The 12445-nt window shown below is 36.9% G+C and overlaps 1 protein-coding gene across 3 annotated transcripts in view; it reads left to right on the top strand.

The window, feature by feature from the left end:
• Window positions 1-12445, top strand: part of WDR7 (WD repeat domain 7) — a 310876-nt gene that overhangs the window by 14374 nt on the left and 284057 nt on the right. For all 3 annotated transcript variants that reach the window (XM_074995753.1, XM_074995754.1, XM_074995752.1), the window contains exons 2-5: window positions 5707-5878; window positions 7580-7686; window positions 10955-11033; window positions 11600-11774. In XM_074995753.1, coding sequence (XP_074851854.1) covers window positions 5720-5878; window positions 7580-7686; window positions 10955-11033; window positions 11600-11774 — 520 coding nt within the window. In that variant the 5' untranslated portion in view covers window positions 5707-5719. The remainder of the gene's footprint in view (window positions 1-5706; window positions 5879-7579; window positions 7687-10954; window positions 11034-11599; window positions 11775-12445) is intronic.

Raw genomic sequence — 12445 nt, 5'->3', positions numbered from 1 at the left:
CAGGCACCTGGGACCCCTGGCTCTTTTAAATTACCTGGATCCCTAGCCAGCTATTGCCTTTGCCCCTCTGTCAGCAGGCCTGGTTAAATATACCAGAATAGAGAAAAAAGTATATGATCTATTAACAACCCCCCTCCCTTTTTTTTTTCTGTCAGATTTTTCTGTTTGTTTTTCCAACAGTAAAATATGACTTTAGCAATTTTAAAGGTCTTGGAATGTAATTCATCCTGTTTTAATTAAGTGAACTAAGCTTGACTTAATTAATGTCACTTTAATTCTGAATTAAGATAAACCAAAAATTCAGTGACTACTGTAAAGCAAATTGAAGTTAAGCTGCTTTAATTCTGAGTGTCCACTTGGGGTTTAATTCAGTTTAACTAATCTACTTTACATTCACATCCTTGGTTAATTTGAAGTAATTTTCCTGAATGTCATACTAGCAATCCTGTAGGCTGGAAGAGATACAGCTTACTTTTAGGCATCCAAATTTAATACCACATTCTAGGTTCTCCAGAAATTGCCAGGGTCTTCCAGGGAACCAGTACAGACAACTAACAAGTGATACTGCATTATGTAATTATTCATTGTCTTCCGCTTTTTTGGTCATCTGCTGACAGATACATTTGTCTAATACTGTAGCTTGCTGTCATTGATGTAAAAATATTGATTGCTGACTGACATTAAATTAGGGCTTTTTTCTTATCAAGAGAGAGATTTGGTATTCGGTAATGAAAAAGAAGCTGTGCCCAGTGTGGATCAGCTTGTTCATCTGTTAACATGAGCCTGTGGTATTTCCTGAAAATGAAGTTTTTAATGAAGGCATTGAGATACCATAATAAAAAATTAGAAGAAAACAGGTAGTTATGGTGAATAATATATACCTCTTTCTAAGGACTAAATCTTTATGTATCCTGTTCAGGATTTGCAGTGTTGTGTTTAGGTACAAGGTTCTGAAATTTTCATCCTTTTACTGGAAAAGTATAAAAACAGACAAAATTTATTTTGCAGTTTATGCCAGTATTTTTAAAGAAATTTCATACTTCCCCAGGACATTTTCTTTGCTGTTCGATTTGACTAGGAAGAGACTTTGGATGTGAAAATGTACTAAGATTTTAGGTGTTGTAAATGTATATATTTTTTGAAAGCTGGACTAAACAACATTCTTAGTTAAGTTTTTGTGAATAAGTTGATTGAAACATTTAATTTTTATGTATGTGGAAAAATGAATAGGAGAAGAAATAAAGCTTGTGTTTCAATAAAGAAACATCTGTATTAACTTGACAATGTTGACATGTACATCTGGATAGTAATGTAAAATTGAGTTATTAAAAAGTAAATGTTTTTTACTATTAGTTTCCTGGGATATAAGCAGTAGGAAATAAAAGGCATACATACAAAATATTTTCCACAGTGCTTAAAATTTTTACTAGCGTCTTAGATTGTCTTTGTTTTGTATATTTAGTGAAGAATTGCCATTTTGTCCATTTTCTTCAAAGCTATAAGCTGCTAGATTACATTCCTAGTGATTTGTATCTTTTTGCAATTAACAAATATGGATGCTGGGTAGCTGTGACATTAACAAGTTTAGCATTTGTTATTGAGACCATATTTTCCTTATAGTGATTTGAAGAAAAGGCACATTATATGTATGGACGTGTAAGGGTTGAACCTCGATTTCACAATTAACATAGTTTACCTCCTTGCTCCGTACCCTTTATGCAAGAGCTGTGGCTGTAGGAATTAATTTTTGATAGGCAGATAAGGAAGAGCAATTTGGGAAAGGTGAAGCTCCAGTCTAGATATTGTAGGACTGTAACAAGTCCCAAGGTAACTTTTTCTCTTCTGTTGATTTATAAACTCTAATTTTTCTTCTTATAAATGCTGAGCCTTGAAAAGACCTTGCCGTCTGCAATTTTTTTAACATTATTTCAGTAATTTGCAAGTATTTGCTGATCAGCAATGTGATTTACTCAGTGTTGTAACCATGTCCTAAAAGACCAACATGCAGTGGAAGTGCTGGTAATGCTGCTAAGTCTTTAATGCTTTTTCTATTTCTTTCCTTGTGCCAATACAGTAAAATTATATAATAATATTAACACTTTGTTCTGAAGAGAGAGAAGCCTTATCTAGGCATAGGTTTATATATGGTGTATTAATACAGTTATATGTTATTAAGCAGCATTGCAAGCGATGTTACGTTTATTTGCCTCAGTGAAATAAAAATAGAGACTCACTGTAATACTGGGCTTCAGTGGTTCAGCAAATTCTGTTGTTGAGCACTGGTAAGGTATGGAGTGTGCCAGACTAGAGAGGTTAAACCTGTCTTTTGAAGAGGGAAGGTTTCTTGGCACATAAAAAATGATTCCAAGTGTATGGATGGTATTAAAACCCAGGATTTTGGTGGATGGAACAAGATGGAATTCACATCTGGGCCGTGTCTACGCTAGCAAGTTTTTTTGGAAAATCAGGGCCTTTTTCGAAAGAATGCATGGAGAGTATACTCTTTCAATCTGAAGTCGAAAGAATGCAACTCTTCTCCTGGAAGCCCTCTTCTGCTCACGGATGAGGAAGAGTTCTTCCTTTTGAAAGCTTCTTTCAAAAAAAAAAAAAAAAAATGTTTGCATAGGTGCTCCGCCAGCCCTTTTATCAAAAAAGCAGTCTTTGTGGTGCTGGATTTTTTTGATCCCTGGCCCATTCTTTCAAAAGAGCAGGGGCTGTTTGGACACTCTTGAGTGGATCAATCTTTTGATCATTTTTTTGTGCGGATGTGCTCTTTCGAAAGACCTTCTGGAAGATCATCCTTCAAAAGATCACTGTAGTGTAGACACAGTCCAGTGGTATAAGCAAGGGGTGTGGATTTGTATCTGCATATGCTGGTTCTAAATTTCATTCAGAAGGAACTATTAGGAAGAGATCTAAAGTAATATGTTTGCAGGTGATATAGAGGATGAATTTCTCTATGGGCTAGCTTCTCTATTTGAGCAAAAACTTTTTTTAATTTAAAATTTTTGATGTTTTAGAAGCCCAGTGGGAGAGGTGTGTGGTGATATCTTAATTTGCAGAATGCCTCTTTATTTCTGTTTTACAATATTTAGTGTGGGAGTTGTGGGGAAGAGACTTTGTCGTGTGTCTACAAATCTCTTTCCTGTACTGCACGAGTACAAATATTGCAAGATTTCCTTAGGTTCTGTCTGAATTTGACTGTGCATCAGCTTTGCTCAGACTGCTTTTCTGGAGTTTGGCCTACCCTAGGAACTTGCTATGGTGTTACTTTGTTGCTCAGGTTGCAGAAGAGCCACACCCCAAGTGACACAATAACATTGACATTACTCCTGGTACAGACAGCACTGTGTAGATGAGTTCTTCTACCAAAATAGCTATTGCCTCTTTGTGGTGGTGGATCTCATGCGTTAGTGGGAGAATCCCTCCCTAAGTGTAAGTAGGGTAGTCACTAAACCACTGCAGTTGTGCAGCTCTAGCATTTGAAGTGCTTACAAGACCTAAATCAGTTACTTTTTAAATTTTAGTTTGGGTCTGAGCCACTGGTAAGGTGGTAATAGATGCTTCTGGGGGAGGAAGCTCAAGAAATAGGTAGAATTAAGTTATTAGCTAGTGAGCTCTTTAGGACTGTCTCTTTATTTGTACAATGCCAGGTACAATAGAACCCTGATCACAGCATATGATTCATTAGTACTACTTCAGTAAAAATGGATTATGATACAGAATGTTATCAATGCAACTCCTACTCTTAAGTGTCCCTGTTTCTTTAGAACTGGCCGTGGAGAGCCGTTGGATTTTAAAAATATTTTGATTCCTGGTAAGGCTTGAATTCTCTCTTAGATATATCCCGTATAGCATCAGCAAGTGGATGTATATATAGCAGCCTATCTCAGTCTAACCCCTGTAGTGCATAATTTAGTTTGAGTATATGGTGCATTTATCAGGTTCCTTTTTAGCTTTTTGAAATTACCTATCTTAAATGAGCAAGAAATTTGACACCTTTTTAAAATGTCATTAGATAAAGTTTCAAAGTTTTTATTTATTAAATGCAAAATAGGTAAGACATTACTAAGGTAATTTTTAAGCTAGGCAAGTTAGTTGGACAGTGAAAGAAAATCTTGTGTGTATAGTTTACTTTGACTTTGTACAGATTTCCTCATGCTTGATTTGCGTAAACATGTTCCATGCCAAGGGGGAGATATGTAATTTAGATAGGAGAGGACTGATGTAAACAGAAGCTGCTGGAATCAAATTGACAAGCTCTGCATAAGCAGACTTTTTCTATGACTGATTCAAATATAAACACAGTCAAAGAAGTTATATAAAAACACTGCTTAAATTCTGGATAAACATTTTAGAGTGTTAAGGAAAATACCTTTGTAAGCACAAAGGTAATCTGCTGTTCATTCTAGTTATGTTTTTAATGGTTAGAGTTTGCATATCAGAGCATTTTCTAATTTCTAAAACTATGGTGATGAAGGGAGAAAAGGGGAGATGTGAAGGGATAGTGGCAGCAACAATAACAACAATTTAATTTCCGGTATCAAGAAATATATATACTTTTTTTTCTCTAATGAGGTGTGTTAGTGTGTACTCAACACATTCAGATAGGAAACTTTGATCGTCATCATAAATTGGAATTAGGTAAGAATTCCCGTTGGTCAGCAGCTGTGAGCCTATCATAGGAAATCACCATATTACTCTAAGTTACTGAACTGTGTCACAAACAGCACCGCTTTTTAAAAAGACTCATTTGAGATCGTGCAGATCTTTTCTGAAAAATAACAAGACGTCCTGTGGCACCTTATAGGCTAACAGATTGTTTTGTATCATAAACAAACTCGGCTACCCCTCTGATACTTCTTCCCCACCCACCTCTTGCAAAATAACATCCCCATCTATCCACGAGAAATAACTACTTTTAAACCTATTCAAACATACACATTTTGGCTGAAGACTGCCTTCCCACACCAAGAAACTGTCTAGCCCTGTAGTTGCAGAGAAAAGCTTGGGAACCTAAACCCTACCGGGTCAAAATGAAATAGAAAAAAATTGTTTTAAGAATCTCAAAGTGCCCACAGCTAGACTACTGGTAAGCATTTTGAAGTTAGCAGTTTCAAAATTCATGAGGCTGCCATTATGCTAATGAGATGCTGAGCATGCATTGCAGCACCTCGTGCATTTTCAAACATCCGTAATTTACATGCCCCTTCCAAAAGGGAGAGGTAGTGTGGCCACAGTCTTTGAGCAAAAGAAGGATGATACTTGGGGAATGGTGACTAAGTTCAATGTTGAAAAGCTCTGTGTGTGTGTGTGTGTGTGTGTGTAAAAGCAACAGTACATAAGAACACAAACTCTTAGATACATTTTGAGGTTCTAATATCATAAATCATCGAGTTTTACAAATGATTCTTTAAATTATCTATCACTTTGTTCCTGGATAATATTTGAAATCACATTTTAAAATGTTCAGAGACTAGGAAAATAAATGTTGAGCAAGTTTTGTATTTTTCAGGAGTTAAGTGATCAAGTTAAGTTTATCTGGGGAGGAGGATGTAGTAAGTCAAACCGTTCTGACCAGTACTGTAATTTTTTTGCATAATTAGTAAAATATTGGCTTTGGATTTTGAAATCCTTATGGCTTTAAAAATGACAAACGTTTTGAAAGCTTACAACTAATATTTATGATCTTGATAAAATTTGCAGGAGTGAAAGCAAAATGGCAGGAAACAGCCTTGTTCTGCCAATTGTTCTTTGGGGTCGCAAAGCTCCCACACACTGCATATCAGCCATACTATTAATGGATGATGTTTCAATGATTGTCACGGGATGTCACGATGGACAGATAGCTCTTTGGGACCTTTCACTAGCTCTAGAGGTAAGTCTAAATCTTGAATTCATTTCTTTGGTGTAAATATGTCTGTTCCAGAAAGTATATGATAGTTTTCACATTGCTTCTTCATCCCTCTTCCCTTGTTTCTCTTTTTCATGCTACTGTTCCCTGATCTAGCACCATGAACAACTCTGTGTTTATGCAGAAGAACTTACAATGCAATAACCAACACAGCTATCTTAATTTACACTTAATTTATACTGTAGTTCTTATCAGTAAAGATACCGTAAATGTTACATCTCTTTTGAAATTCTCCTTTTTTGATATTTGTACGGGCTAAACAATTTGAGTAACATCTCAGGTATGCATCTCCAAATCAGATTAGCAGTCCATCTATCAGCTATAAACTTTAAACCCTAGTGTGTAGTAATCAATATTATTGATATTCATAGGTCACAGTGGACTTTTTCTCAGAAGAGATTTGTTCTTTTTAACTAAAAAAAAGAACAAAACACTGCAACATGGACAATTAATGAATTCAGTTAAAAAATGGTATATTGTACCATGTGTTTACGGGCCTTTTAGTTTTCTGGGGCTAACTGCTAGATCGATTTGACGTGATTGATGAAGGTAAGTTTAGATCATGGAGATGCATTTTTGTTCCTAAAATTTTAGAATTGCTCTTCTCATCTGACAGTCATTTGCTGAAATGAGAGTTCTCGCACATGCCTTTCCAATCCCGGTTCTGTGGAAACTCATGCTAGGAAGGGTGATTAATTTTTCAAGTCAATATTTTCCTAACCATGTCTGATGACCTTTCTTGACCTAGAAGCCGCCAAAAGCTGCTGCAGTTCTTTTGGCTTCAGCTTTGTAAAGAAAACAGATGTCTAATCTTGGAAATTTTGCATTAAAAATACCAACTTTTAAAAAGCGTATCCTTATTTTTCAATGTTTTCATTGAAACTGGATAAGGAAAGGGACTGGTAGCTGAGACTATTTACTTAGAGTTCAGCTGCTGACGCAACTGAAAGCAGCAACTGCCTGTCTCAGAAGGGGTCTTGTGGTCTACAGTGATTGGTTAGAGGATTTTTTTCTCAGTTAAAAGGCAATCCTTTCATAAAAGCAGTGACACAAATCAGGCAGTAGAATTATATTGGACAATTGCAGTTCTCAGTTAAAGGCAATTGATTTCTTTTTAACCCATTCCTCATCAGCCATGGAAAAACATGCCAGTGTCTAATACAACCACAAATCTTTAAGTGAGAGTATATTTTTAACAGAAGATATGCTAGCTATGGGACACGGGGGCGGGGAGGGCAGCGAAAGAGTGGTTTCCCATAAATGTTGTTGTTCTTGTTTTAAACTTTTAAATTAACACCTTTTTAGTTCTGGGAAAAGACATGTTTCAGTGACAGCTACAAATTATTTTTGCTGCAATACAGCATGACTTATCCAAATTTGCCATATGATTTTAAATCCTTGGTAGAGTCATCTTGAATAAAGTTATGCGCCTTTCATGTGTTTTCATTCCAGCACCTGTTGACCATTGGTTCTCTTGCACAGCACACCAGGTTATCTGTCATAGAGCTAGCTCATCATACTTTTAAAATATCATGTTACCACAGCTGCGCTAATGATTCAGATATATACATAAAAACCTCTTAAACTTTTCTGTTTATGTAATTAACTACTCTGTTAATACAGTAGTAGTCACAGTGTGTTTACTATATACTTCTGTAATTCTAGATTAATCCCAGAGCACTGCTGTTCGGTCACACAGCTTCAATTACATGCTTGTCCAAAGCCTCTGCTTCCAGTGAAAAACAATATATAGTGAGTGCATCTGAAAGTGGGTGAGTTTTCTGTGGCTTGATGAACGTGTACATTTGATTTAAAAGAAAGGAAATTGGATATGGAAGAGGGAGATCACGCATTTACAGTAAAGTACCTCTTTCCAGTGTGGGTTTCTTTCCTAAAGTATTTTTGTCTAGTCCTTTGACTACCCTACTTCCAAATATTCTTAAGTGGTAGGACTTTTCTCTAACCTAAGAACTTCATTCTTTTTGAAATTGCCGTAATCTAGATGTCTCAATCTAGTACTTAAACTTTCTGTATTTAAAGTGAGTACCATTGCCCTGAAAACAGTCTTTATTCTTTGGTGTACATATGTCCATTTCAGAAAGCATGTGATTGTTTTCACACTGTTCCTTTATCTTTTCCTCCTTTCTAACAGACAGTCCCTGATTTTTGCCCCATGAACTACTCAGTGTTCTACAAAGAGCTTGTTTTAGAGCAGATAATGCAGCCAGTGCAATTAATTTATGCTATCATTTTTACAGTAAAAATACCTTAAATTTAAAGTATTTTATTTTAGAACAATTAAAAAAAAAGTATTTGTACTGGCTAAATGAGTTGAATAGGACCTCAGTCATACATTTACGCTCTGCATCTGCAAATCAGATGGGCTATTCATGCAGGTTTTCTGTTAAAACTGTGGCAAACCCAGCTACCCACATGACAATGAAGAGAAAACAGCTGCCTGGGTGGGTGGTTTAACTCCCAAATGCGCTCACCTATTGCTTCTGAGAGAGACCATTTTAAATTGGGACAGTGAAAAGGTATGTATTTTTGCTTACCTTGCCTTTCCCCATTTGAGGCCGAGCTCTCTATGGTTTCACTAGGTGCAGGATAGTGCTGCTACAGCTTGCTGATGGAGAATAATTCATATGTAAATTCCATTTACTTTATTGTATCATTTATTTATACTTATCATTTTGGTTGTGCTTGTTCACTCTTGAAGCTTTTCTCATAGAAAAAGAAAAGGATAATACTGGGAAATAGCTTTATAAATAAAACGTGTTGTTGGTAAATTGAGTACACTTTCAGTGTAAAGTAAAGGATTTAAACACACAATTCCTATTGACATTAATAGTAATCAGTCATATGGTAAAATCACATAGTACTATGATACCCTATGTCTTGATTTAAAAAAAAACACACACACATGCTGATGATGATGTAGCATCTGAAAAAAATATAGGTAGAAGGTTTTAAAATCGGTTAATGCAGTTTCTTCATTTTAAACTATTTTATTGTGAGGTTTGAATCTATAGAATGTGAATGTATTATATTTGACTATTGATTAAAAGGTAACCAAATATCCAAGTACTTCTGTTCTCTGTCTGTTTTGCTGGGTGCATAATTGGTATGTTAATCTTTCTGTAACCACAACCTCCATATTTTCTGAGACACTGTTCTATGGTTGGGCTGTTTTTTCTATTTTTCCAGTGGAGGCTGCCAATAAGGGAGTAGTTATTAGTAGGTGAAAGATTAATTTTCTGTTTATGTGACCATTTCCCCTAGGAAATCCTAAGACTGTGTCTGCACTAGCAAGTTTTTCTGGAAAAGCTGAGCCTTTTTCGGAAAAACACACTTAGTGTTGACACACACAGAATGCGCTCTTTCTATCTGAAGTGGAAAGTATTCAGCCCTTTTTCTGGTGGCCCTCTTCCTGTCACAGGTTCTTTTGGAAAAATTAGCACTTGTAGATGTTCCATGGGCCCTTCTTTTGAAAGAGCAGTCCTCATGGTGCTGGATTTTTTTATCCCTGTCTTGCTCTTTTGAAAGAGCAAGGGCTGTGTGGATGCGCTCTGTTGAAAGAGCAGCTTGATCTTTCAATCTGCTTTTTTGTGAGTAGACGGAATTTTTCGAAGATCTCTTCCGGAAGAACTTTTCAATGGGTCACTGTAGTGTAGATGCAGCCTAAGAGAATTATCAAGGGATCATTTGGTAATAAATATCTAACGGTGATATTTGGTTATAGATTGCACTGCAGTAATTTCTAATGACTGCATATGTCCAGGCATAGATGTATAAAATCTGCTCTTTCACAACAAATTTGCCCACATTTATCCCTGTTCTCACTCTCCCATCTGCCTCACTTGCATGAGATACCACTAAAACAGCATCTTAAAGAAATTTTACTTAGTTGTGCTGTAGACTTGAGGTTGCAGGTCCTCTTTTTGTAGATCAAATCCTATCTCTTGTCCATCCTCCTCCTTTTCCCAGCATGTTGTATATAGACCAGATTTTGTTAGAAGAGCTTTCTGCAAATTTTCATGTAAAGTAATTAATTGTTTACTAATTGAGTGCATACCATCACCTCTATTGAAGCTAGATTTCTGTATAAAACAGGCTTTATTAACTTCAAAATACAGGTACATTTGGAAAGTGGGTCAATTTTGATATCAAAAATAATTTTGATATCTAAATCAGTTACAAAATATTTTTATTGAATAACCATGTGCTTTTGGTGGCTCTCTCAGTCTTTGAGTCACTCTAGTTTGTGATTCAGGTTAAGAACTGGATTATTTGCAATGAGTGTCATTTGGTGAGGGAAAGTAACTTCTCTCTATTTCTATCCCAGACACACCTAGTAGCCTTTACTTAAGGATGTGTGTAAATGTTTGTAGAGATCAGTGACAGCTGCTGGGGAGGGACATGAGGAGGGCACAGGCCCTATGTGATTCCTCCCCACACCATGTTTAGCTTGGGGGTGGGCCCCACCTCTTCCTGTCCCTACTCTACCTCAGGCCTTGCAGCTTCTCCTCTTTACTCCGCAGAGACTGGCATCCCCCTGCCCACTGACCTGCGGAAGTGGGGAAAATGGAGTGACCTGCCCCAGCCTGCTCTGCTCCCATAGCTCCTAGCCGCATTAACCCTCCCCAGCGCAGGGTTCACTTACTTTTCAAAATCAGCACCACCTGCTGCCACTCCTTCCCCGAGTTAGGAGCCCTAGGAACCAATCAGAGACTTTTATATGTATTTTAGTGGTAATTTAGTGACCCTCTTATGAGTTTTTGCTTATGACCAGAAAGTTGGGAACCAATTGTGCTCGTATAGCAAGGGATAAGTGTATCTGATTTTATAAGCAAGTAGTTTTTAAATGAGATGAAACTTCAGGGTATGCAAGACAAATCAGATTGGAAAGGTTGAGATCTACTGGACTAGATGACCCAATAGAGCTTTCTTGAAACCAAAATGATTCTGTAACTTGCAAGTCCTTTCAAAAATGAAGTGCATGGGCTTGATCAGAGTAACTTATCACATGTGTTTTTTTAGGGAGATGTGTCTGTGGGATGTGAATGATGGGAGATGTATAGAATTTACAAAGCTTGCCTGCACACATACTGGAATACAGGTTAGTATTTTATTCACGTAAATGCTAAAATGCTTGAGAGAGCATGTTCTGTATGGTCGAGGTGCTATTCAGCTCTTTCACTGTGCTATTGCTGCTAATACTGGGCCATTATCTTCACAAGTTAAATTATACCAATTTATAAAACATATCACTACATTGTCACATTACCCACAGTAGGAAGTGTTGTATTTCAGCTTTTGAAAAATTGTCAAGAACTAATTTGCAGTGATAGTTTCTGTCATCAGGCAAGTAATGCTGCTCCACAAAGTGATTAGCTTGAATGTAAAAATAATTGAAGCCAAATACTTAGTCATCCAGTTCTAAAATTTTTAAAACATTTAGCTGTGTGATACAATACCACAGTGTGTTTTGGGACAGAAGAGGGTATGGATTTAAAAACAAACTAGTTGTAAATAGCTGGCTGGCCTCTGCTATTTAATCAATGAGTTCTGAAAACAGAAATAAAATATTTGTAATACATAACAACCTAGAGATATATCCCAATAATTAAATTAACTTAAAAATATTAAGTGATTTCTTAAGAGTTTGTGTTTTCTTTACAACAGTTCTACCAGTTCACTATTGGGTCTCAGCGTGAAGGCAGGCTACTGTGTCATGGCCATTACCCAGAAATTCTTGTTGTGGATGCTACCAGTCTTGAAGTTCTTTATTCTTTAGTGTCAAAGATTTCTCCCGACTGGATCAGCTCCATGAGTATTATTCGATCCCACAGAACACAAGGTAATGAGAAATTGTTTCGTTTGGGTTTTGCTGTACATATTTTAAGTTAAGTCTAGACCAGCTTAGTGTCTTAGAGGCTGTTTCTACACTTGGCCAAAATTTCAAAAGGGCCATGCTAATGGCCAAATCAGAGAATACTAATGAGGCACTGAAATGAATATTTAGCTCTTCATTAGCATGCTGCCAGCTGCAGCACTTCAAAAGTGCTAGGTTTCGATCATGTGTGGCTCGTCTACATGGGGCCCTTTCAAAAGGACCCCGCAAACGTCGAAATCCCCTGATGGGAAAGGGGCCATGTGTAGATGAGCAGCACGTGATCGAATCATGGCACTGGCAAGCAGCATGTTAATGAGGTGCTGAATATTCATTTCAGTGCCTCATTAGTATTTTCTGAACCCTTTTGAAATTTTGGCCAAGTGTAGACACTGCCTTAGTGTTGAAATCACACAGTTTGTCTTTTTGTTGTTGTAAGATTTGTAAGTAAGATTAGTAAGTAAGTAAGATTAAGGCTACTACTACTCAACCCTTGTACTCAGAGGGGAGCATAGCTCATCTACAAGTCACCTCCAGTTCACTGTCTTGAAACAAAACTTCTAGCTGACTCCAGGAGTCTGTTGTTGTCCTCCTCATTAGCTCTTCTCCATGTTGTTCAAGGTCTTCCTCTTCCTTGC

Source organism: Carettochelys insculpta, chromosome 5 (genome assembly GCF_033958435.1).
Source record: "Carettochelys insculpta isolate YL-2023 chromosome 5, ASM3395843v1, whole genome shotgun sequence".
In the NCBI taxonomy this organism is placed as follows: domain Eukaryota; kingdom Metazoa; phylum Chordata; order Testudines; family Carettochelyidae; genus Carettochelys; species Carettochelys insculpta.
The sequence above is the reverse complement of the archived record's forward strand: the minus strand, read 5'-3'. Positions and strand labels throughout refer to the sequence as shown.